This window comes from Ambystoma mexicanum, chromosome 2p, assembly GCF_040938575.1.
Source record: "Ambystoma mexicanum isolate Mex_15411 chromosome 2p, UKY_AmexF1_1, whole genome shotgun sequence".
NCBI classification, from domain to species: domain Eukaryota; kingdom Metazoa; phylum Chordata; class Amphibia; order Caudata; family Ambystomatidae; genus Ambystoma; species Ambystoma mexicanum.
This window is the reverse complement of record NC_090923.1, coordinates 1,164,524,099-1,164,550,131: the sequence shown is the minus strand read 5'-3', so window position 1 is coordinate 1,164,550,131 and position 26,033 is coordinate 1,164,524,099. Positions and strand designations below refer to the sequence as shown.

Genomic DNA, 26,033 nt, shown 5'->3' with positions numbered 1-26,033 from the left:
CTCCTCTGTGCAGAAGACCCGTTCTCCAGATTCTTTGGTCTGGTGACGAAAGGCAGGACAATGAGCAGGATGTCTCAGCAGCAGTCTTGAGAGAGGACCTCTGGCACGGATTTTTTCAGCTTTTCTGGTCAGTCTTTGGTTTTGGTGCCTTTTCTGCAGCACCAACAAAGGGTGTGATTTGCACGCTCAATCTTCTTTGATTCCTGGAGTCTTACACTCTGGTGAAGGGACTTGGAGGAGTCTGGTTTTGTCTCTGGAGGTTCAGCTGGAGCTCAGCAAAGACTTGGCCGGATTCGGGCTTGGCAAAATGATGCACTACGGTTGGGTCGGAGGTCTCCTGATATTCACGATCTGCAGCTCTGGAAAGGCACATCCCCTCAGAAAATGTCTCAGATTATAGTTTGTCTCAGGGCTGGTTGTTCCCACTGGTCAAAGGGTAGGAGTCGTCCTCTTAAGCGTCCCTCTGTCACATAGAAAACTGGATCAGGACAGCGGTGGTCGCTTCAGTGTTGTGAAGGGTCTGCAGGCTTCTTTGGCCGTCTTCTTCGGTTAATTCAAGTTCCAGTGGTCGACTTGCCCTTCACCTCAGGAACCTCAACTTTTATTCAGTTTCAGCACACACTCCTGCAATCTCTTTCACCAGTTTACAGAAAGGGGCAGGTGGCTGCCCAACCAGGACAGCCAGACCCCCAGTGGGAGCTGGTTCCATTCAGGCACTCAGGCAGACAGAGGGCAGGGGAGTAAATAACGCCTCCCCACTTCCTGCCTGCCAAGACACACTGGAGCCTAGGCGGGGACACCCAAGGGTTCCTGTCAAAGGCAAAACACTCAAAAAGACCTCCATCTCCCAGAATGGTAGAAGGGCTAACGAAGAACAACCACATTAGAAATGGTGAAAAAAGAAAGGAGCGACCATGTTAGAACATAGGTGACCCTATTGTGCACAACCGAGATTGTGAGTACAGTTTGTGGTATAAAGAATAGCACACAGTTGCTAGAACATGTCCACTGCAACCAGCCATAACTAGAGGGTTGTCTATGTGACAAAGTCACAGGAGCCGAGAGAAGGGGGATACTAGGTATCCCCTTGGAACTCCACATAAGGTGGTGTGTGCCAGTCTCTCAGAATATCAGGTTTTAGGAGGGATACAAGGTATCCCTCTATCCTTAAGAACTGTAGTTAGTAAAGATAAAGAAAATCTCAAAGGAGAATCCAAAGGGTTCCCTGCAACACTGCCCAGAAGGAGCTGTGTGCTGCAAAAGTTAAACACAGATGCCTTAAAAGAGATGGGGAGGAATGTAGACTCTGTAGTAAAGGTAAATCACAGAGAACAGAAGATCGAGCCCATAAGAATGAATGAATGAATGGAAAAAGGCTCCACTCATTCAGGATATAATGTAAAAGGTCCAGAAGTTCAGCAAAAAGTGCTGGAGGTCTCACTAGGTAAGGGGATGAAGCATAAAAATGATAGATCTCCCTAACAGCAGGCATGCAGCAATTTTAAGTCCAGGTGCCCTGCAGGCCTATCTGAAATGGTCCAGTAAACCCCATGATAGTGTTTTAATTCTCTGCCATTGAAAGCTGTAATTGTAAGGTGGTAGGATCAGCCAGTAGATAAAAGTTGCCCATGTAATGAACTGAATGAGGATTTACTACTTTTTCAAGTGTTTTGACCTGCATATTTGAATATTAGAGAAAAATGTTGATGTTTTTTTTATTTTTTTTTATACAGATCAATTTTTACCAGTTCAGACCTGCCCTTTATCTACTTATGGTAGACTCAAGATCTGTAACTTTTTTGAGAGAGGCATTAAGTCAGTCTTCTGATCTATTATGGTTTATAAAGGTTTGATTTATTGTAAGTTGAGAAGTTGACATTGTGCATTATGTGCTGATTGATGAAATGCTGTGTGTTTATGATATATTGCTTTCACCAACACAAGAACTCTTCCGAAGTCTGTGCCATCTTCTAAGAAGAAGCTTTGTTGCGATTTTTGGGCACAAGTCCCTATACATCCTAGGGATTGGACTTGTATAGTTCCTTGGATAATTCTTGTGTACTGGTTTAATTCATCTGCATCACTACTTAACTTTCTTTTAGTTGTCTGTTTGTGTGCATTCCTAAAAACCTAAAGGTGACTATACTTGATAACGGAGTATTGTGTGATATTTCTAGCTGCTTATTTAATTTAATTTTCTGATGTGTGTTTTGTGGTCTATAATAGAGTATTCTTTTATATACCGGTCTAAATTTAATTATTGTGTGCTTTATTGTGTGGACTCATTCTGTTCCCCTGATGGCTACGATCTTCAAATCAATGATAAATCTTCCTGACCTGTCTCAACCCGAGAGCATTTTGCTTTGACTGGGTAACTATTTTACCTTGTCCTTGAGTGAAGTGGAATCTTTTTTTCCCCTCACCTAGTTGTTTACTCTTTTTATGAGTGACCTTTTTATGTCTATCCATAGTGTATGGAGGTAGTTAGTTTCCTACAACTTTTGGGCTTAGGCTGGGTTTACCCTATGGGCTGCGCTGTTGATTTCTCTCATGTACATGGATGACATACAGTTCCCAAGTAGTAAAGAGGGATTTCCATTCCTCTTTACATTTAATATAGTGAGCCAGCACACCCCACCTTATGTGGCATGCTGGGGGGGATGCAATGTATCCCCTTTCGTACAATGTTGTTATAATTGCGAGTTTTACATGAAAAGCTGGTGGCAGTGGTTTTAGTCTTTATTAATTGCAGGCTGTTAATTCAGCCTCGGGAATGCACAGAAGGGCCACAATTTTCCGAAAATGGTGGGCTCCTTTGTTCGCCATTTCATGTGTGCTTGCTGTTTCTGAGGTCTTTCCCTGCCAATCTAGACAGGAAGGACCTCAGTGGCTGTTTTGTCTTAGGCGGGAATCCTTTGGATTCCCCACCCAGGCTCCAGAGTGTCTGGAAAGGCAGGAGCGAGGGAGGAGTCCAAAACTCTGCAGCCCGTTGTCGTCCACCTTGCCTGAAAGGGTACAATGTTCATTGGCGGGCTGGCTGACCTGATTGGACAGCCAGAGCACCCCTTGCTGGAGAATGCAGAGGTTGTGCTGCAGTACCTGATACAAACTCTGAACCTTGAAGCTGCTGGAAAGTCGACCACTGGACCCAAAACCAAAGAGGATGATTAAGGAAACGCGGCGGAGACGATTTCCAGCAATCTTGAGAGCCTGTTTTGTAAATGGAGCATGCTGTAGTCCTTCTTTCCAATCGACCTGGGGACCCTGAAATGGTTGACCCCCACGCAAAGCCTTGTGAGACTCTGTAGACTCCAGAAGACTTTCTCTAATGGATTACTTTTCTCCCGCAGATTCCTCATCTGATGGATATTCCCTCCATCTCTGTTGCTTCAGAACATTTTTGGTAGGTAGCGTAGTGGACCTCGACCCAGTCGCCGACCATCGATCCGTCTTGCTTGGCGTCTGGTCGTCCACTCTGGACCTGACGTTAGGCATCGTATAAGTAACGTGTCCCAAACTCAGTTCCCTTTTTCCATGTGTTAACACACTGCTTAGGAATACAAAGCTTTGACTCTTTCGACATTGTTCGTCATAAATCTTCTTTTTTCACTAATTAATTGATGCAAGATGTCAGTCGCAACAGTGTCCTGTTTCAAGCGGTGTTCGGACTGTGGCACCAAGATGTCCCTCACCGACCAACACGAGTTGTCTCTACACAGGTCATGGGACTGACTGGTGTCTGTCATGCACCAAGATGCATCCGAAATCACTTCGTGACGAGACGCTAAACTCGCAATGGGTCCACCACCCTCAATCTCTGACGCGGTCGACGGTTCAGTCTTCAGAGGCCAAAACGGAGGGGCATGGCACCGAGAAACACCAGCGGAAAATGAAAAGCTGCCACTCTTCTTCAACCCCAAAAAAGAAAATGTGCCATCGACAGGACTCGGAGTCGTCGACAGAAGAAGGTAAGCAGTCGGATAGGCCTAATACCCGCCAGGGGTGGGGTAATTTTAAATCCTTGATGCTTGCAATGTTCAAGCAGCATACTGCAGTCATGGTAGTCTGTTGTAAAACCACTGCCACCAGCCTTTTCAATAGGAAAGGGTAGCATTTGACTGCTACATGAGTGTTTAGACACAGGGGATACTATGTAACCCCTCCAGCACTCCATTGTAAAATGGTGTGTTCTGGTTCTATGAATTTGGAAAAGCATAGTAAAGTCAATTTCACTTTACATTCTCTGGGAAATGATAGTTTATCCCAGAGAGGGTATTTAAACCTTTGGGAAGTGTAAAAGACATCCCTGTGTAATTGCACGGAGGGTGCTGTGTAACACACATGAAAAGATGATGCCTATGGAGTTATCTAAAACTCCATAATCAGAGAACACAAATGTATAAAACAAATCAAAATACATGAAAGAGTGGGAAAAAAAGGCTCACAGTTTCCAGGAAACAAAATCAAATCCTCAAAATCCAGCAAAGTTGCTGGGGGTCTCTAAGGTGAAGGGAATTGGCACATTTCTGAGTATTCTCCCTAACGGGCAGACCGCAACAGTCTTTTGGCAGAGGAACCCTTCTGTCCACCTTGGCCTCAGACCCGAGTGGTCACGGATGCATCCTTGAAGGGTTGGGGCGCTCACTGCGAGGATCTGCAGGTGAGAGGCCTCTGGTCAGCAACGGAAGCTAGGTAGCGCATCAACAGGCTGGAGTTGAGAGCTATCAAGCTAGACCTGAAAGCGCTTTCTCCGTCTCTGAAGAAAAAGCATGTCCTTGTCCTGACGGACAACACAGTGGCAATACACTACCTCAACAAGCAAGGTGGTGTTCACTCCTGCCCCCTCTGCACAGAGGCGATTATGCTTTGGTACAAGTTGCTGGAGAACAGGATCTCTCTTGGCAGTTCATCTGGCCAGCACAGAGAACAACTAAGCAGATGCTCTGAGCTGGCAGAGCACGGTCTCACACAAGTGGGAAGTGTGGCAGGAAGTCTTAGAGGAGATCTTCTCTCTCTGGGGTACCCCAGCAGTGGATCGGTTCGCAACAGAGTCCAACAGGAAATGAAACTGTTCTGCTCTAGGGAATTCCCAGTGAACGTTGCAGTGGGGGGGGGGGGCGTGTTTCTTGTGGATTGGACCTTCCCACTCCTTTTTGCGTTCCCTCTGATTCCCGTCATTCCATGGGTTCTCTGGAGGTTGAAGATGTTTCGAGCGACCATGATCTTGAATGCCTGGGACTGGGCGAGGAAAACGTGGTACTCCGACCTCTTGGATCTGTCCACCTCACTGGTTGCCTCGGCGCCCGATCTCCTAACCCACTCCGATGGCCGGATACTCCATCGGAACCCCTCAGCCTACATGCATGGCTCTTGAGTGGATGAGATATGATGACTCGGACCTCTCTGAGGAAGTGCTTGAGGTGTTGCTGGCTGCACAAGGACCATCTACAAGATCTTTGTACGCGTGCAGATGGGAGAGGATGTGAGGCGTGGTGCATGGAACGCAAGACTGGCCCGATCTCTTGCCCAGACTACAGTGATGGAGTTCCTTCCGTCAATGGCCTCTGGGGGCTTTCAGGTCAACACGGTCAAAGGTGGCTTTGTCTGTGTTAGCGATCCCTGGATCAAGGTTCGTTTTTTACGATCCCGGTAATGGCGGCTCCTTTTGAGCCTATGCATGCTTGTCCTTTACAACTTCCCTTGTTGAAAATAGCCTTATTGGTGGCTATTACTTCCGCTACGCGGCCGCTATGCGGATGAGTGAGCTACAGGCCTTATGCTGTAAGCCACCCTTGCGCTTTTTCCGGGGGAGAAAGTTTCATTCGGGGTAAGGCCTGGTTTCCTTCCCAATGTTGTATCAAAATTTTACATGTCACAGTCCATCGACCTTCTGGTCTTCTATCCTCCTTCACCCTTCTAAGCAGGGGGAACGGTTCCATCGTCTTGACCCTAAGAGGGCTTTGAGTTACTATTTTGCCAGGACAGCTGATTTTAGGAGATTGTGGCCTTGTCATTAGCCCGTAAAGGCCTGCCCATAAAGAAGCAGACTTTATCCCGTTGGATAATTCTCTGCATAGATTAGTGTTACCAGGCCACTGGAAAAAATTACCAGCAGGCATCGGGGCCCATTCCACAAGGGGCGTCTCCGCATCTACCGTATATATCAGAGGAGGGTCCCTGTCCAGGAGGTTTGTCACGCTGCGACATGGTCACCTTTACACACCTTTGCAAAACACTTTATACGGGATGTGGCTCGTACTTCTGATTCGCGTTTTAGCTGGGCAGTGCTGCGAAACTTTTTGATACAACTTTCTTGCCACCTCCATTCTTTACTGCTTTGGGAGTCTATCAGATGAGAAAAGCAGTCAATTGAAGTAAAAATGACCTTACTGTAATCTTCTTTCTATGGATTCTTCTCTCGCAGATTCCCCATCTCCCCTCCCATCCATTTCCACTCAGTCGGTGGTTGGTGCGCATCTTTCTATTTCATGTTGACTTTGTGATGGTCCTCTGGGTCCGTTTTCTGTCTTCTGCCACAGTCCTAAAACAGTACATTTTCTAGCACTTCCTTATTGTTCCTTTTCAATTGTTCCTCCTTCGGAGGTCTATATTACTTTCTTTTAAAGGGCTCTAATGCCGAGAAAGACGGATCGATTGTTGACTATGCCCCCTATTGAACGTTTTCCGATGCAGCAGAGCTGGAGGGAAAATCTATTGCATGAGGAATCCGCGGAAGAAGAATCCATAGAACGAACATTACAGTAAGGTAATTTTTCCATTTTGAGCCATCCCACGTCGTGCTGTGACTTTGCGGGGCTGCAATACCTGCATACCCTGGGACCTTCAGCCATTGTGCCGTGTCTTCTGAATCTTGCAAAAACTTTCTAGACATCCTGCTGGATCTCCAGAGACATGAAGACATGAATAGAGTCCGAAAAGCCCCCTCACCAGAGTTGGACCTTTCAAACGACGAAAATCCAACTGGCGATATTCTGTCTTCGGGGCTCCTGAAAAGGTGCCAAATCCACAGCTGTGTCCAGCCACAAAGAAACCCTCGCCTGAAGCCTTCTGTGTCGATCTCTGCTGAAAAAGCTCCCCCTCGCCTCCTGGGTCCTGTCTTCTGTCCTCCGGACAAGGAATACAGTGTCTGGATTTTTGGCTGCAGATCCAGAAGTCCCTCCCGTTGCAAAATCATCTTCTCTGCTGAGGTACTGTGCTGGCTTGGGTATTTACTTACCTTAAGTCTCTTAGGATTCCTGTTTGGTTTTTATTGTTCCTAGAATACGTGTTCCACTATTCAAAAGTATATTCTTCATTTCATTCACTGCGATTTCTTGCTGAGCGTCTCAGTACAACTGACAGGGCCTACGACCCTTGTAATACTATAAAGTAATCTGAAAATAACTTATTGTTTTAACTCCCCAAGAATAGGTGTGACCTATACTGAATGCATATGAAACATTTTGACTTTCCTAGATTACTGCTAGTTTCCTTTAAAAAAAAAGTATATGCTTTGGTCTGTGTACTTTAAAGCATAGTGTTGTGTTTTCTATGATATGTGTTAATATGATCTGTGATAGTACTTATTCCCCCCCAAAAATTTACTTGGGCCTAATTGTATTTAAATAAACCATTTGTTTTTCATAATTGTTTGTGTTTCTTTGGACAATGTATTTGTATTTATTTATTTGTAAAGCACAGCCAAGCCCTGGGGCATCTGGGCACTAAGACTTACATGTTATACAGCCATCAATGTACAAATAAGCATAATACAGGTTATAGGGCATTGGTATATAAGAGAGAACAGGAATAACAGTAAATTAGAGGTATGGTACAGAAAGTAGGTTACACAGTTAATATATACAAGCAGTAAGAATGTTGATATTTGTAACGGTAGATATTATACAATTTGAAGATATATATATCTATATCAGTGACATTTAAGGAGACCTAAATGTTTGTGCCATGTTTTTATGAGGTAGGTAAGTTAAGGTCCTGCTCGGAGAACCGGGCTTTGACCTTGTTGCGGAAAAGCGAAAGGGAACATTCTTCTTATATGGAAATGGGTAGCCCATTCCATTTTTTTGCAGCAAGGACTGGGAAGCTGACTCCTCCAGCATGTTGTTGGTTAAACCGTGGGATGACAACACAATGCGATTGCGCTATTCTACTAGGTCGCGTTGATGAGTGGCGTGAGATGGTGTCACAAAGGTATATGGGGGGCTGGTTATTGAGGCACTTATGGGTGAGTGAGAGTGTTTGAAGGTCTATTCTTTGATTAATGTTAAACCAATTTATATTCTGTCTTGAATGTTACATGCCGATCGAACTGCATTGTTTTGCATGGCTTGCATTTTATTGTTATTTTGTTGGGAGGTTCCCAAATATAACGCATTGCAGTAGTCAAGCTTGGATAAGACTAAGGCTCTTGCTACTGAGATGAAGTTTGTGGTAGTCAAGTTGGGACCGCAAGCTGTAATAAGCTTGCATGTATATGCTGTGGATGAGGCTAGGGCATTGGTTTGCCTTGTGAGAGAGAGTGCAGAGTCAATGAAATTCCTAAAGGTTTCACATCATTAGCTACTTTAATAATGTTACCGTTGATGTTAAAGGATTTAAAGAGGGATCCTATTTTATTTAATTTAGTTGGAGAGTCAAGGAGGAGTAGTTCAGTTTTGTTGTTTAAACCTAAACCGTGCTTAGCCATCCATATTTGAATAGTGCTGTAGATATCGTTAAGTGTTTTGCTGTCTGCAGCGTAATCACTGTTAATGGGGATGAGTATCTGGGTGTCGTCCGCATAGTTGGTATACGTGACACCCAGATAATCAAGTATATCAAAGGTTTGGTGAATACGTTGTCGAGAGTAGGGGAGACACAGGATCCTTGAGGGACTCCACAAGTAACAGGCGTAGGTGAAGCTGATGCAGAAGGTGCAAAGACCCTCATAGATCTATTGCTATGGAAGGATTTAATCCAGATGTTGACTTGGTCTGAAAAGTGTGCAGCAGATGACAAGTGTTTACATAGAATTTCATGGTACACTAAATCAAATGCCGCTGATAAGCCAAAAAGTAAGAGTAGGGCAGATTTACCTTTATCTTTCAGGATCTGAATTTGTGTCGCTAAACGATTAGTGCCGTTTCAGTCCCATGTCTAGGTCTAAAGCTTGACTGTCTTAGTAAGTTATTAGTTTCCAAGTATTGCTGTATCTGGAGGTATGCTGCACAGTCCTGAATCTTTAGCAGGAACGGTACGGTAGTAATGGGTCTATAGTTAGAAGGGTTATTGGGATGCAGAGAAGGTTTTTTTAATAGTGGAAGTACCCATGTATTATCAGATTTCTAGGTACGGTACTAGAGTCAAATGATGCATTAATGAATGAGGTAATGAAGGGAGCGAGTACTTAGGCCGCCTCCTTAATAAGCGTGCCCAGGAAGATGTCACCCTTACAATTGGAGGGTTTGAGTTTGATCATCTGTACTTCTTTGGTTGAGAGAAGCTTAAAGTTAAATTGTGGCATATTAGGAGTAGGTGGTGAAGGCAGGTCCTGTGGAATGTCATTATCAATAAGGTTTTTTTGGCTGTCCTTTTATTTAGTAACACAGTAATTTTTATTTTGTAGAGCATTCTGTATGTTAGTACACCATAGGGTGTCCTCCGTACAGGAGTCGGGTATAGGAGCAGGAGATTCGGGTTCTTTCAGAATATTGAATAATTCCTTGGTACTAGAATTGGCTTTGGCAATGCGGTCATTGAAGTGATATTTTGCCTGAACAATGGTTGTTTTGTAGTTAAGTGAGGCCGCAGCGAAAATATCTTTTAGATTCTGATGGGGAGTTTTTCCAAGCAGTTTCCGCTGTACGTTTCTCTTTGCTAAGAATCTTTAGATGGGGTGTGTACCATTTGCTAATGTGGGCGCAGGGTTTAGATTCTTGCATTTTAAGGGGTGCTATCGTGTTAATAGCCTAGAGGATGGTTTCATTGTATAGATTCACTAGATCAGATGGGTCCGAATGTAGGATATTAGGATGAGTGATTGTAGTAGGGGTAGCAGGTTTTCTAATGTAAGGTTCTGTTTACTTCTTGTCAGCATGTCTGGTGCTTGAGTTTGTGTAGAGGGGTGCTGCCTTGTCAATGGTGAATGTTTCCACAGACACCAATCTCATTTAGGATACATTCAGACCGGGCTCGGAAGGCCATTAATACAGATGAATGTTCCAGATTTTTACTCATTAGTTGGTATAGGGAGTCGGGAATGGGCGCACTGATTTTTGAGTAGAGCACAAGGGAGGCCCATTGTACCCGTGCCTACAGCAACACCATACCCAACACAACGGATAGCTGAGATCAGAATCGCGTTAGGCACTTCAAGGATTCGCCTCCAAATTGTTCCCTCAATTCTGCTCAGGATTTTACACAAATGATCAGATCTTAATTCTAAACCATATGTCAATTTAGGCACAATTTTACCTTCGAAGAACATCATTGAGGGTTTGAGGGAGAACGTTCGGTCAATTCGAATGATCTGAGCTTCTAAAAGTTTAGCCTTGTGCAGCAAGATCTCATTAGCTATTTTAGGGCCTTTACAGGCAGAGGAATAGAAGACCAGATACCGAACTGAATCCGATAATTTCAGGGGCATGCCTCCAATGGTGCATACAGGTCCTTTTAGTCATCCCTTTTGCTTTCTTAAAGGCAAGAATCTTAGTTTTAGTTGGGTTGATAATTAGCCCGTTGTCATTGGCATAGTTCTCAAAGCTGTTTAGAGATCTTTGCAGCCCAACTTTAGTGCAGTCAAAAATCAGTACGTCTGCATATATTAGACATAGTTTTTTCCTTACCGATCTTTGGGGCAACCAGCCCCTCTTTGGCCAGCGATAGTATTACATCGGAGAAGTACTGACTAAATAGCCAAGGGGCCAGGACACACCCTTGCCTCACCCCCCGGTAGGATCATACTATCCTAGAGGTATACCCCTTTTGACTTAATCGGACCTGTATGCCACAGTTTTCGTACACACCGTTCATGAGTCTTAGCCCATCAGGCAACCCCCGTTTGCCAAGTTTGGACCATATATTGCTGCGGTCGATGCAGTTAGATCGATCGATGGCCATATAAGTGCAGCCCTTAATTTGAAGCCAAGCCTCTTCCTGCACACATTTGAGTGCCAAGCCGTTAATGATTGTGGAAAGTCCCATCCTGAAGCCTGTCTGGAATTGGGCCAGCGGATGATAAGTGGTAGCCCAGTCCTCCAAGTGTGAGAGCTGGAATGCCGGAAAGGTTTTGCAATCAGCATCGATAAGAGACATTGGTCGATCGTTACTGGGATCCGTCATGTCACTACACTTGAAGATGGGGACCACACGTGCCGTACGCCAGGAGCTCTGAGTGATCCCGGTAGAAATGATGTCTCTAAACTCCAGATACAAGAGGTTCGTCCACAAATTATAGTCTCCTTTAAAGGTGTTATTAGGGCCTTGGAAGAGTATGTTTTTCATAACTTGGTGTTGATGTTTCCTTTTGGGTTTTGTTATGCGCTAACCTGAACCACCTTTTCCTCCCTGCATTCTCTCTTTAACCTTTATTGTGTGGCTTTGCTTACCCCTTGGTGAGTCAGTCATTGTACAGAGACAACATGCAACCACAGTGTGGATTTGACTTGCTGAACCTTAAATATAGAATATCTTTATATTCTTTTTCTTTCACTGTAGTAGTAAAAGTGCCTATCATCAACCACCTGGAGGCCCTACGGGATGAGGAGCTGGAGGAGCGCCGGGAGAAGCGCCGGAAACAACTGGCAGAGGAGGAGGCAAAGAATGCTGAGAAGGCCAAGGAAGAGAAGGGCAAAGAGAACAAGGCACCAGACTCGCAGGTAAGGCTGCACTCTTTTTTCATAGACTACATAGAAAGTTAATAGTACAGGCTTATGACTTGTGAAGGCAAATGATGCATCCAAATGTCTTTTTTTGTTTTTAGTTTCATAGGTCATCTGCAAGTCATCTGTATTAGTGCATAGTTTTACTCTAGTTGGTTTCTGTGATCTCAGTGCACTTTTTTCTGCTTTTTACATTTCTTACTTTTTGTGCCTTCAGGTTGCAGATTCCAAAGCAAATGACTCCTTGGAGCAGAAGCCAGCAGGTAAGTCTCCAAAATGTGTTCATGAAACTTGCAGAAACCAGTGTACATGTTTAACGACTCAATTTCTGCTTCGGGAATGCAGAAGCCGAGAAACTCCAGTGTCCTTTGGGATGAGGTAGTAGATTGTATAGTTTTAGGGTCATACCCGATCTCGGAGATAACTATACATTCTACTGTCTTTCCCATGGTGTCACCATCTGCTACACCAGAGCTGAAGTGTGATCTTTAAGAGGTGTCACAACCATCTTTGAGGCGATGCATGTTTGAGCAGGCATTAATCATTCATCTGATACATGAATACTGTAGGATTCCTTCAGCCTTTGCATTTGTAACTTTTTGTTGCTGTCTTTTTTCAGGTGAAAGTCAAGTGAATTTTGTGCAGACGTAAACATTCTGGCACAGTGGTTTTGAGAATGAATAAAAGATGTATTACACGTGGTGGTAATGCCATGCCCAATGAGGCGGTTTGCAGGGATGAGACATAATTTTGCTTTGGGTTTTGTTATTAGTGAGTCCGACTCGGCCTTTAGTCTTCTGTGCTCAATAAACTGAGTAGCATTGAGCGGGGTCAGAAAATAATTAGTTTAGTTGGTCTCCAAAAGCATGGAGACTTGCCTCCCCTGCATAAACTTTGTCCTGATTAATCAGGCAATATTTCAAAGTTACAGTTCAATTAAATTGATTCATTGTTTAAACCCAGGTTTATTATAATATACTATTTCACAACTTCTGGTTCTTCCATCATCTTCTCTTTAATTCCAATTTACTGGGTACACCAAACCCAACACGTTTCAGGAGCAAGCTCCCTTCTTGGGGGGGGGGGGGGGGGGGGGGTTCTGCAACATCCAAAAGTAACAGTTTAGTATCTCACCATGAGAGGTTAAAAAGTCAGGAAATTAACAGTCCATTATATACTTGGTTACAAAGCAGTGTGGGAGCCCCTCTACTTAGAACGAACATGGGTCAAAATACAATGTTCTATGAAATTTCTTACACTGAGGAGGGGTCTGCAACCACGTTTTAGCTCACTGCACACTTAATAGATGAGAAATATCCCTTTACTTATCAGTCTTTGTCCCACCCACAAGGGCAGTCCAGCACCGAAATGCTAGGCAAATCTCCTCTAAACAAGAGTGCCATCAGCAACCCCAGGCATGTTTTTCGTATTAGTTGGGCCTCCTCAGTGAGGTGAAGCTGAGCGTCTCTTAAGGCAGTGAGAAAGGAGTCCACTCCTGGGTTACTTAGAGTGAAACCCCACATTTTACAAAGTTACAAAGGAGTGTGGTAGCCCCTCTACTGAGAACTATATACTTACATCTATTACATATACATTATTGTCGTCAGTATGGTATTTTTTTAAATAAACATCCACTTCCTATGTTGTAATATCAAATGAATCCACCTAATATTAAGTAGTGCGATATTCTACTACTTCATACCTCTTAGTGCCTAATTATAGCCCATAGTGCACTAGTACACAAACTATATAAGCCTTGATAACATATGATCCTTCTTGATGCCAGAAAGAAATTACAGCAAGAGAAAAGGGCTCAAAACACTCAAGTTATATTTATTAGTACAGCTAGCATTCGCACTACCATTCTAATCTCTTGATAGGTGACAGCGATACAGAACAATTGTTACATAAGATTCTTGTTTGCTCTTTCTGCAGATGTTGGTAGGTCCCCTAACCTCCAAATTCCCCCCCACACCCATACCTTTTTCCTGGCATCTTGGAATCCTGACCGATATTTGCTGACACACATATACTGGATACCATGAAAGGTGCAGCGGTTTTGGTGTGGTTCTAGATAGCTTATTGTTAGGTTTCCTAAAGTCTACCAACAGGTGAGACTCTATGAAACGGTTCTACGTTATTTCGCCAAACGAAATTTCATCGTGGACTTTTCATCGCCGGCCCTTTCATCGCCAACATTTTTTTTTTTTAAATGTATTTATGGGGGGGGATGCGCCCCCCCAAATACCCCTCTTAATTAAATAATCGTACCCCAACCCGCACAAACACCCCCCCTCCCCCCCCCCCCTTAATAATATTTTTTTAAAAAAAATGTTGGCAATAAAGTCCCACGATGAAAAATACTTTGACGAAATGCGTGTAAACCCTATAAAACTATCGCTTGGTATACAGGCCTCAACTCTTAGTATAAGTCTGTACTACTGGTATACTGGCAAAACAGCCAGGCCTATCTTAGTAGGGGAATGTGAGCTGTAGGTAAGTGCAATGAACTCAGTAAATACATAGGCCCAAAGACACACTTATAGTAAAATAGGCATTTTACTTTATTTTATATACACAAGGTAGTTATTTTCAGATGAGTAACTAATCGACACATTAGAAAACATCAGCAATACTTCAGGTGACTAAACCAATAGTCAGTAAAGTATACATATCATGAACACAGTTGTATGGTAAGTAAAATCTCTTGTTATAGCAACTCAAACTGTTATATTGTAGGAATAAAAAGCGGTATCCAGCACAAGCAATAGCAGTTTAACACTTTCAAAGGTTTGTAATACTCTTCAGTATCGCAAAGGCTTTAGCGGTCCATCCCTAACTAGGTAAGAGTTCTTCAGAGACAGTTTGGAGGGAATCCAGGTAAGACACATCAGCAGAAAAGGTAAAGTTTCAAAGGATGCTTTGATTACAAGTAAGTAGCATGCTTTTGTTGCTCAGAAATGTATCTGGACCTTGGGAAAGGCTCCCTCAAGGCGCACAAGTATTAGGCCTGGGTGATGGGTATGGGTTAACACCCACACGCTAGAATCACCACTCCAACACAGGATCAACAAAATGGCTTGAGGCAAGTACTACCCAGAGTCCCACAGTACCTAAGGAGTGATGAAAGAAGATGCAGCTTGATTATTTCACAATGCAACACCGATCGACACCGTCTACTGTTCCTTGGTGTGGTGACGAAAGGAGGGACTCTGTTAGGGATGTCGAGAGAAAGGACTCGCAGCAAAGGATTCCTGCTACTCCCACGTCGGTTTGCAGTTTTGGCTTCTTTTTCACAGGCTCCAAGGATGAACGTTTACCGCCCTATCAATCCGCCTCAATTCTTTGGCCCTGGACTCTGGTGAGTGGACTTTGCAGAGGGGGATCTTGCCTCTGGCGGTCCAACTGGAGCGCACCAAAGTTTTGGGATGATTTGTTCATGGGAAGATGATGCACTGCAGTTTGGTCGGAGGTACCCTGGCATTGGCGCTTTGATGCCCAGGAAAGTCGCAGCACGTCGGGGTTGGCTTGTTCTGTAGGGGGTCTTATGGCTAGTTGGTACCACCAGCCAAAGGGAAGGAGTCCTCTTCTGAGTGCCTCTGGCAATTCCAAAACGGATTCAGGACAGCAATGGTCTCTTTGTGGCAGCTGGAAGGGGCTGTGGCAGCTGGGAGGGGCTGAAGGTGTATCTGGTTGTCTTCTTCGGATCTTCTGTTCCAGTGGTTGACTTGACTTTTGCCTCAGGAACCTCAACTTTTATTAGGATTTCCTCTGTAAACTCTCCCTGCAGTTTACATAAATGGGCGGGTGGCTGTCCAATCAGTCAGAACTGGTTTCTTTCAGGCACACCAGAAGACAAAGTATAGGAGAGTTTCAGGGTCCCCCCGTGCTTCCTGTCCTTGCAGACACACTGGATCCTTGGTGGGCTACTCAAAGGCTTCCTATCGAAGACCAAACTAAAATCAGGATCGGGATGGTAGAAGGACCAAGAAAGAACCATAAAAGAAATGGCAAAAAAGTGAAGAAGCCACCTTGTTGGAACCAAGGTTACCCTTCTGTGCATAGCCGTAGCTGTGAATACAGCCTGCGAGTAAAAATAGCACACCCGAGTGTTAGGCAGAATCCTGTGCAGTTCCCTTGGGGAACACTGCAAAAAGATTAAGACTACAGGAGTAAGCAGTAAACCCAATTGGTAGCAGTCTGCACCACCCAGATTTACCTGGTAGCTGTGGCTGAGCAGTCAGACTTCTCTCAAGAAGAGTAGGGCAGTAAATAGAGTAAACACAATAGGGCTAAAAGCACAGTAGAGCAAACAAACACTGACCAGAGGTTTGTATAAAAAGTATATAGTTATTTAAAACACACTTTAGGCAATATACTAGCACTCTAAATCAAAAGCAAGTTAAAACAGTCAGGTAAAGTATACACACCTCCCTTGATAACTATTAGACAAGTCAGAGTTAAAACACCACGATTTGTTAAAACAGATGTGAGCGCGTAACCTAGATGGCACTGCAATAGTTCAGTTAAAGGGAGAGAAAAAGGCAGAGCATAGAAAACATGTCCCAACACTTTTAGGAGTTCTCAGCAAGAGAAGAAAGGCAGTAGACACTATAGAGCCAAAGTTCATAGGCCAGGCCCACTTTAAATGGAGCAAAACAAAATGTGCCCAGGATCACACGGTTTAAAATGCACTAAAAGTCTTTGCAGAATGTTCAGAAGAGGTTGGGGCGATTCAAGAAGGTAAAGTTAGAAGGTCTGGGGCCAACCCATTTGGAAAGCCAAGGATTTAAGGATCACCTTGGGCAAACCGAAGAAAGGGCGGCCAGGCAGGACACAGTACCTTAAAGAGAGGAATCTCCAGCGGTCGCAGTTCTTCCTGGCAGTGGTTGCAGTTCGTTGTTTCGACCAGGGGAAGAGAGGATCTCATTGATGAGGAAACGTGGAGTCGTTTTACTGCACAGGGATGAAACCAGCCACGGAGTTCGTTGATAAAAGGTGCGTTCCTTTTATTCGCGGTCAAAGTGGTGAAGCTTGGCTATCCGGCTGCCAGGGTGCTTGTCATGGGCGATTTGACAAAGACTTCTTTGGAAGGCGAAAAGGATGAACTGGTTGGTTCCACCAGCTCAGAGGAAGAAGACTCGTCCAGCAGAAGATCTTCTCTTGTTGTTGGGGAAAGTGGTGAGTTCATTGCAGCAGGGCTCCACCGGTGGTGTCGTCGTTGCAGATGGCTCAGCTTCTTCCCTCTTCGGATTCTTAGGTCCTGTGGCGACTTCTGAAGTTCCAGTCCCAAAGGCCCTGCTTTTATGCAGAAAAACGCCCATTCAACAGCCTAGCTGTCACTCAAGCATGGTAAGTGGTGAGCCGGGCGGCGACGAGAGTTTCCCCAACGGTGGTGGGGAGTGCGTGCACATCTGTCCGTAAGGCACGGATTTCCAGACCACACCTCATCCGGAGACGGTCACGACGGACTCCTCCCTGGAAGGATGGGGAGCACATTTCGGAAGTCTTAATGCAAGAGGCCTGTGGCTGCCGGGGCAGAAGTCGTTGCACATCAACTTTCTGGAGCTGCGGGAAGTGTTTTGGGCCCTCAGGTCCTTCCTTCTGGCCCTCAAGGGCAAAGTGGTATAGGTCTTCACAGACAACCCCACCACAATGTTCTACATCCAGAAGCAGGGGTGAACCAGATCCCTGGCGCTCTCTCCAGAAAGGCGCAGGACCTTTGGCACTGGACCGTACCCCAGGGTATGTTCCTCATCCAGTTTCATCTAGTAGGAGTGAAGAACACCATCGCCGACTCTTGGCAGGGAGCAGTGCTTTTGCCACGAGTGGGAACTTCGGCAAGACCAAGTGGATCACCTGTTCCGCAGATGGGGCAATCCCCAGATCGATCTGTTTGCGACAGCAACGAACACCAAATGCCGGAGGTTCGCCAGCAGGTTTCCCCAGCCGGGGAGCATGGGGGACGCATTCTCTTCCCCTGGGACGGCCTGTTTCTTTATGCGTTCCCTCTGTTGCCGTTGCTTCTTTGACTAGTAAATCAACTCAGACGGTCCCGGTGCAGGATGATCCTTGTCGCACCGGCGTGGCCGAGACAGATATGGTACCCGGACCTTCTGAACATGTCTGCATCCCCTCCAGTCATGCTTCCGGCGGACGCAGATCTTCTCGCCAGGGAAGGAGGTGTGATTCTGCACCAAGACCCAGGATCGCGGAACATGAAGGCCTGGCTCCTGCAGCACTAGAGTTTGGGGGCTACGATCTCCCAGCTGATTGTAAGGAGGTGCTCGCCAAGGCCAGAGCTTAGTCTACTCTGAAATGCTACGGGCACAAATGGAAGAGGTTCGCCGTTTGGTGCCGTACTCAGAAGATCGACCCTCTATGTGTCACTGCTCTGCAGGTGCTTCTGTATTTGTTGTTGTTGGTCAAGGCAGGACTGGCCCACGCTTCCATAAAAGTTAATCTGGCGGCTATCTCCCGCTACACTAGATCTCCTGGATGATTATCCTTATGGTCACATCGATTGGTCAAGGAGTTCGTCAAAGGACTGTCGCTCGTTCCTGCCGGTGAAGGCTCCAGCCTGGGCATGAGAGCTCAATGTGGTGCTGACTAGGCTCACGGGTCCTCCGTTCGAGTCTCTGCATTCGGAGCAACTGAAATTTTTGTTGTGGAAAACTGCTTTTCTTGTGGCCATCACCTCCACACGGCGAGTGGGAGAGATCCAGGCCCTCTTGTAAACCACCTTGACATTCCACGAGACAAGGGTGGTGCTACGGGCGCACCCCTCTTTCATGCCTAAGGTGCCGTCTGACTTTGATCTAAACGAGGCCTTGGTGTTACCGGTATTCTTCCCGACGCCTTTGTCGCCGGCTGAGAGGGCTTTGCACTTGCTGGACGTGGCTAGAGCGCTGAAGTTCTATGTGGACCGCAAAAAGAGTTTTCGGAAGATGTTACAACTTTTTGTGAACTTTCGCCCTGTGAACCACGGGAAGGCCCGCTCCAAGGCTTCCATTTTCAGGTGGCATTCCGGCTACATCACCCATTGTCACTGATTGGCAAACCAACTGTTGTATGGCCGTCCGAGAGCCCATTTGTCCAGAGCAATCGCTGCAACTACTGTGTTCCTGTCTGGTGTGCCCCTGCTTGACATCTGCAGGGCTGCTACGTGGAGGTTGATGCACAACTTCACAAAGTTCTACTGCGTCGGCAGGGATTCCAGGGAGGCGTCCAGAGTCGGCCAAGCAGTGCTGCGCAACCTGTTTGCTTGAAGGTGAGCCTGGTGAGGAGGTAAGCGATGCTTAATGTTGAGCCTTGCCACTTCCTGTGGTTGTGCATGTGTGTACTGCTATGTATTCTTTATTCATGAGCATGTGAATCCATGCCAGGCCTATGCTGAAGAACAGTTACAGGTAAGTAACTTGTTCCTTCTATAGATAGATATCGATCTGAGACTTGTGGAATCAGCTTAGATCACATGCTGTGCATAGGCCGACATCTAGTGGAAGCTGCAGAGTATTAGTTTGTTTTTTGAAACTCCAAAAGGGGCGTCGAACCAGGGCGTGGCAGTAATACTATCCCTAGTGTGACGTCCCCTGTACCCATGATCCCTCACGCGTGCAGGACCCTCGGATTGTTTTTTTCTGCCATACTAGTCGGACGTATGTTGCGGAGTTCACTTGGCTTTAGCCATTTATTCTTACAATTATCGTTAAAATTCTTCCCCGTTTTCTCCACCTTACGCCAAAGATAAACGTCAGTGAAGATCAAGGAAACCAGCCGTCAAGGACTACCACGACGGATGTCGGGCCTTGGAAGGCCTCTGCTTTGTACAGTAGGGAGAGTGGGGGGTTGTCATACCGGCTTTTCCCACCTTTTTTCCTACATATACCGACCCGCTGCCCTTTTTTAACATATGGAGAATACTCCTTTCAAATTCTGCCTGAAGTGTAACGGGAAGTTTCCCTGGGTGGATAAGCACAATACGTGCAATCTGTGTCTCCCACAAGACCATCCTGAGGCTATCTGTCGAGCTTGCAAGCTCTTCAAGCCAAAGACCCATAAAGACCGCTGGGCCCACTACGCCAGGCAACTAGAGGCCATGGACGTCGAAGGGTCGGTCAGCGATGGCAGCATTGCTGCCGTATCGGACAGCGACTGCAAAGGGGTGACTTCGGACACCTGCGGGCAGGCCCCTGACCCCGTAGGACTGGCCGGCTGCCGCCACCCGGCGCAAGAGCGCACACATACCACCTGCACTAAACACACCAGCCCCGGCCGTGACTCAACACGCGTGTTGAACGATCAGCAACGGAAGACACCAAGAGAGCGGTCTAACAAATCTGTGTCGTCTGGGCGTTCCTGTTCGCGCTCGCCTCAGATGCGTAGCATCTACACCCGAGATTTGACGTCCTTCCTCCAATACAACCTTTGAATCTCGACGCCAAGCGTCAAATCCCTCGGAGACCCCTAAAAATACTGGGAAACATTCCTCTAGCCATGGGAAGGGGAATAAAAGGTCTTCAGAACACCATGTTCATAAGGATAAACAGAAGGCCCCTAAATCTATAGGAAAGTCCCTGACCCTACCACTAAATTAAAGTCATTTCTCCCACTGCTCAGGGTATGGGCACGGAGGAGGAACCAGAACATGTTCTTCCTAGCTCCAGAGAATGGAATTCAGCCGATATTGATAGGGTCATGAGAAGTATGTCATTTATGGTGGACTTGTATGAAAAAGACCCTAATTACTTTCATAGCTATGCCAACACCCGGCTACCTCTGCCCCTTCGGGATCTAAGGACTCTCAGCCCGCTGCTAAAAAAAACCTGCTCTGATGCCCAGGCGCAGAGCTTGGTCTCGGACCCTTTGGTGATCGAATCTTACCACCCTGATTTATATTGTGAGGAAACTGAAACACAATCGGTGGTGATGACAAGGACCAGGAGGAGGAGGATGAGGCGGCTGAGGCCAACAATCTCGACTCCCCGATTCCCAAAGACGCACCGGTGCATGACTCGCTGGTAGATAATCAACCTCTCCTCAATGAGGTACTAGCTAAAGCAGCAGCCTATTTTCATATCGACACGCAGTGTGTCCAAGAAGATATGGATTTCGCCTAAGAGATTGTAGGAGACAGGAGAGCCATTACTCATGCCATCCTTATATTAAAATCCATCCAGCGTAGGATTGATCCCTTGCTCGTAACCCTAAATCTCACTCATGCGGTTAATCCGCAAGTCGAGAAACTATTCCGTGCCGCACCCTCCGACCCCCTGTACATGAGGGGGCAACTAAAAACGGATTCCCTGGTTGTAACAACCACCAGAAAGAGGGCAGGTACACTGCTTGCTTCTTCCGAAGCACCACCTGATCAGGAGAGCAAAGAACTATATGCTCTGGGTAGAAATGTTGCCTCCACCTCCGCCTATCAGGCACGTATTGCCAACAGTGCCACTCTTTTGGCAAGCAACAATTGCCACCAGTGGGAAGAAGTAGCTGCTTTAGTATCTTTCGAACGCCTAAAGAGCCAGTTGGCTCAATTGGCAGCAGATGGAAGGTCTGTATCAGGATGCATCCTAAAGACAAACTTTGATGCAGCAGATAATGCTGGAAGGTTAATCGCCAAAGACACGGTTATAAAGCGTCAAGCCTGGCTAAGACAGTTCGGGTTCAAACCTGAGACCCAAGCCACTATTATAGACATGCCAGTAGAGCCGAACGTACTATTCGGCAAGGCAGTGGAGGAAGCCTTAAAAACAGCTAAGGGTGAGTACGAAACCCTAAAATCTCTCGTCCAACTCACAAATAAACCCTCAGGACAGAGGGGGAAACAATCATTTTCGTCGCTTCTGGGGCCAAAGCTCCCAGAGGGGTTCAAACTATTATCAAAAACAGGGAACCTCATGGGGCAACAATCAGTTCCAATCATCACAGGCTTTCCCAGCAGCGCAGGGGCCGCACTAGGGGTAGAGGCAGCCCCGCCAGAGGTGGTACGCCACCCAGTAAGCAGTGACGTTCTGCTTCGGGTCCCCTCCCATGCATACCCAGTTGGGGGCACATTTCCACCTTCACCCATGCATGGGAGGGGATCACTTCGGACAGATGGGTGCCTGTCCACAGTGTCCGGAGGATACTGTATAGAGTTACTAGGGCACCCGCACGACCATCCTCCACGACAGAAGGTACACTCGTTCGAACATCAGAAAATCCTCCTCGAGGAGATCGCCATTCTGCTTGCAAAGGACGCCATAGAAGTAGTCCCGGTCAGCCAGACAAACAAGGGTATTTATTCAACCTACTTCCTTGTGCCAAAAAAAAATCGAACAATGCGCCTAGTATTAGATTTGCGCCCTGCAAAGAAGTATGTCAAGCCGCAAAAATTCTGCATGACTACACTACAAGAGGTAATCCCCCTACTAAGAAAGGGGGATTACATGGGACCATTGGATATGAAAGATGCCTATTTTCGTATTTCAATGTTCCCAGCGCACAGAATAATCTTGCGTTTCAAAATAGACAACCAGCACTAACAGTTCAAGGTGCTGCCCTTCGGAATAGCCTCGGCTCCAAGGGTATTCACCAAGGTATTGGCAGTGGTGGCGGCGCACCTATGCAGGGAGGCAATCCCAGTGTACCTTTACCTGGACGACTGGCTCATTACAGTGGAGTCCCCCCTTAATTTGCAGATTCAACATCCAAAGAACAATCAACCTCTTCCAATTGGGCTTTTCAATCAACGAGAAAATATCAAGCCTGGTGCCAAGTACCTGAAAACATTTCCTAGTAGCTTTCCTAGATACTAAAGAGGGGGTTGCCCTTTCCATCAGAGGAAAGAATTCGAAATATGTTGCTGCAAATTCCTCAATATCAGGCCGGTCGCCAAATAAGGGTGCGCAAAGCAATGCGTTTGCTAGGCATGATGGCATCGTGCATTTACAGGATTCCCCACGTGCGCCTGCAGATGTGACCCTTGCCGGAATGGTTGGCGAAACAGTGGTCTCAAGCAAGTTGTCAGGGGGACGATTTAGTGGTCGTTTCGCCAACACTACTACAGTCTCTTCGCTGGTGGACAAGAGAAAATCTTACGAAGAGGAAACCCTTCTACGATCCAGAGATACTGGCCGTTGTCACAACAGACTCCTCCCTAGCAGGGTGGGGAGCCCACTACCTCCACCATACAGCTCAGTCTCTGGTCTCGCACAGTGGCTCAGAACCACATCAATCTGCTAGAACTTCTGGCAGTCTTCAGAGCGCTTTGGGCATTCAAACCCCTCCTATCCAACCAGTCAGTGCAGATCCTAATATACAGCACGACTGCAATGTTTTACTTAAACAAACAAGGGGGCACTCGTTCTCCCAATCTGTCCAAGCTTGCCCAGAAAATTTGGAAATGGGCCATAAAACAGAAGATTTACCCATCATCCCAACATGTTCCAGGGGAACTCAACTCGCTAGCAGATGCTCTGAGCAGAGATTCCCTCCCAGAGGAACACAAGTGGCAACTACACAGAGAGGTCGTAGGAGACCTCTTCTCTCAGTGGGGTTACCCCACTATAGACCTATTCGCCACAAACGAAAACAAGCAATGCCCAGACTTTGCATCCAGGTTCCCCCAGCCGGGCTCCAAGGGGAACACCCTATGGATGAATTGGTAAGAGATATTTGCCTATGCTTTTCCATCAACCCCTCTGATGAGAAAGGTGGTGAACAAGATCCACAGGGAACTGATGACGCTCATCCTGGTTGCCCCTATGTGGGCGAGACAACAATGGTATTCACACCTACGCAAACTGGCAGTGTGCGACCCCCCTGTTAGGCAGAATCCTGTGCAGTTCCCTTGGGGAGCACTACACAAGATTAGGACTACAGGTGATGAACAATAAATCCCCTTTGGTATCAGTCTGTACCACAAAGATTTAGTTGGTAGCTGTGTTTGAGCAGTCAGACCTATCTCAAAAGGGAGATGAGCAGTATTCAGGGTTTACACAATAGGCCCACTAGACTATGGAACAAGGAAACACTGACCAAAGCTTTGTAGTTAAAAAGTAGATATATATTTATTTTATACACTTCTAATAAAACGCATGTATCACAGTCATGAAGCAAGTTAAATTAAGTCAAAGGAAAAATATACACACTCACAAGTTAAATTGTAGACCAAGTGAACTAGAGTGAAAACTGAGCAAAACGGCACAGTGACACTTAGAAATAGGTGCACCACACAGTTCTAGTTGAGAATCAATCTAAAGAAGGCAGATCTAACAAATGTGACCAGAGTCAGTAGGCCTGTGCCGAAGTCAGTTGGTACAGGGCCAGGGCCCAGGAGCCACATTTTTTTTGTAGCTTCAGTCAAGTCTTTGGTTAACGAAGTGGAAAAGGTGGATGCAGACGTTGAAAAGAAAATGTTGAGAGAGGGGCGGCCAACCCAACAGGTAGGTAAAGGATTTAAAACACCTTTAGTGCTACCGCGAAGAAAGGGTGACCTGGCGGAACAATGTACCTTAAACTGAAGAAGTGGCTCCTGCGGTGGCGGTTGTTCCTGGTAGTTCCTGCAGTTCGGGTGATCCAGCAGAGGAAGAAAGGCTCTCGTCGTGGAGGAAGGTTTGAGTTACTGCACTACCCAGGGATGAAACCAGCCGCGGTGCTGCCCGACGACTAAAAGGTACGCTCCTTTTTAAATCGCGTTCTGGGTGGACTGGTGCATGGCTATCCGGCCTCCGAGTACAGGGTACGGGAGATTCGACCAAGGCAGGTCTGGGAAGGCTATTGGCAAACTGGTTGGCCCCACCAGTTCAAGGGAAGAAGGCTCTTGCAGGTGAAGATCTTCTCTCGTCGTGTGGAGAAAAGTGGTGAGACGCTGCAGCAGGGCTTCACGGATGGTTCAGTCGTTGCATGTGTCTTTGGCTTCTCTCCTCTTCGGCTTCTTCGTTCCAGTGGAGACGTCTTGCTCTTCCAGTCCTCAGGACCCTGCTTTTATGCAAAAAGATCCCCATTCATACAGCCTAGCTGTCACTCACACAGTGGAGTGGTCATCTTGGTGGGAGACCCTCCAGCCTATCGGGATAGAGTGCGGCATGGCTTGCTGAGGCAACCCTGTCCAGGGGTCCTACTCCCCCTCCCACACAATGGACCCACCCCAGACTCAAAGGCGCCGAAAGGAGGGCTTCTCGGCAGAAGCCCGCCAAAAGGACGAACAAAGGATCCCAGACCATTGTGGTCTGTTGGATTTGGGGCGAACTGGCATACCACTGGGTCAGAGGGGGCGCATTGTCAGCACCTCAAAGGCGGTGGGATTTAGGACTAGGTAGCTCATAGTTCATTTGGCCTGGCCATGTCGTTCTCTTCCATGGGGGAGGTAAATACTTGAAGCGGGTCCAGCAGGAATGTGGGGAGGTGAGGCTGTTCTGCTCAAACAGCAGCGAGCCCCTGCGGGTCTGGGCGGGAGGAGGGAGAGATGGCCTTGTAACTCTGAGCAACTCTCTATTCACGGGGCTGCACAATATACCATTGGAGGGGACGAATGCTGAAGCTGGGAGCATTCGGGAAATTACACATTTCTGCCGTTTACATATGTTTACATTACTAAGTTCATGACAATGGAGATTTTTCAATATCACATGCAGTACATAACGTTAGACGGTCTATTACTTGCAATTCATGAGAAAGGCGAACGAATAACAAACATGAGGTAGTGTCAGGTTGGGTCATATACTCGGGAGCATGAAAGCAACATGTTAATCTAACATTTCAATTATATTACAAACTGATTCGATACCTTATGTAGCTTACATGCTGCTAGGGAGAATTCTCTGTTTAGGCTTAATTTCCTAACCTAGTGAGTCCCCCAGCAGCTTTGCTGGATTTTTGGGGTTTATTTTTTTTCTCCTGCCAAGAGTGAGACTCTCTTACCCTCCCTCTTGGGCATGATTTGAGTGTGTTTCTTTGAATCTAGATGTGTTTAATGGGCTATGGAGTCTTTTACTCCTTAGGGCTTCATGTGTTTTTGTGATGTGTGCTACACAGCACCCTCAGTGCAGTGACACAGGGGTGTCATCGTGACCCCCCAGTATAGACTCCATACCCTGGGACTGACTACTGTCTCCCAGGGCATGTAAAGTCACCATTGACTTTACTAGTCTTAAATTCTGAACAGAA

General features: G+C 46.4%; 1 protein-coding gene across 5 annotated transcripts in view; it reads left to right on the top strand.

The window, feature by feature from the left end:
* The window catches only part of HUWE1 (HECT, UBA and WWE domain containing E3 ubiquitin protein ligase 1), a 2,445,223-nt gene that overhangs the window by 1,641,792 nt on the left and 777,398 nt on the right, over nt 1-26,033 (top strand). For all 5 annotated transcript variants that reach the window (XM_069645305.1, XM_069645304.1, XM_069645303.1 and 2 more), the window contains exons 58-59: nt 11,716-11,876; nt 12,097-12,142. In XM_069645305.1, the coding sequence (XP_069501406.1) occupies nt 11,716-11,876; nt 12,097-12,142 (207 nt within the window). The remainder of the gene's footprint in view (nt 1-11,715; nt 11,877-12,096; nt 12,143-26,033) is intronic.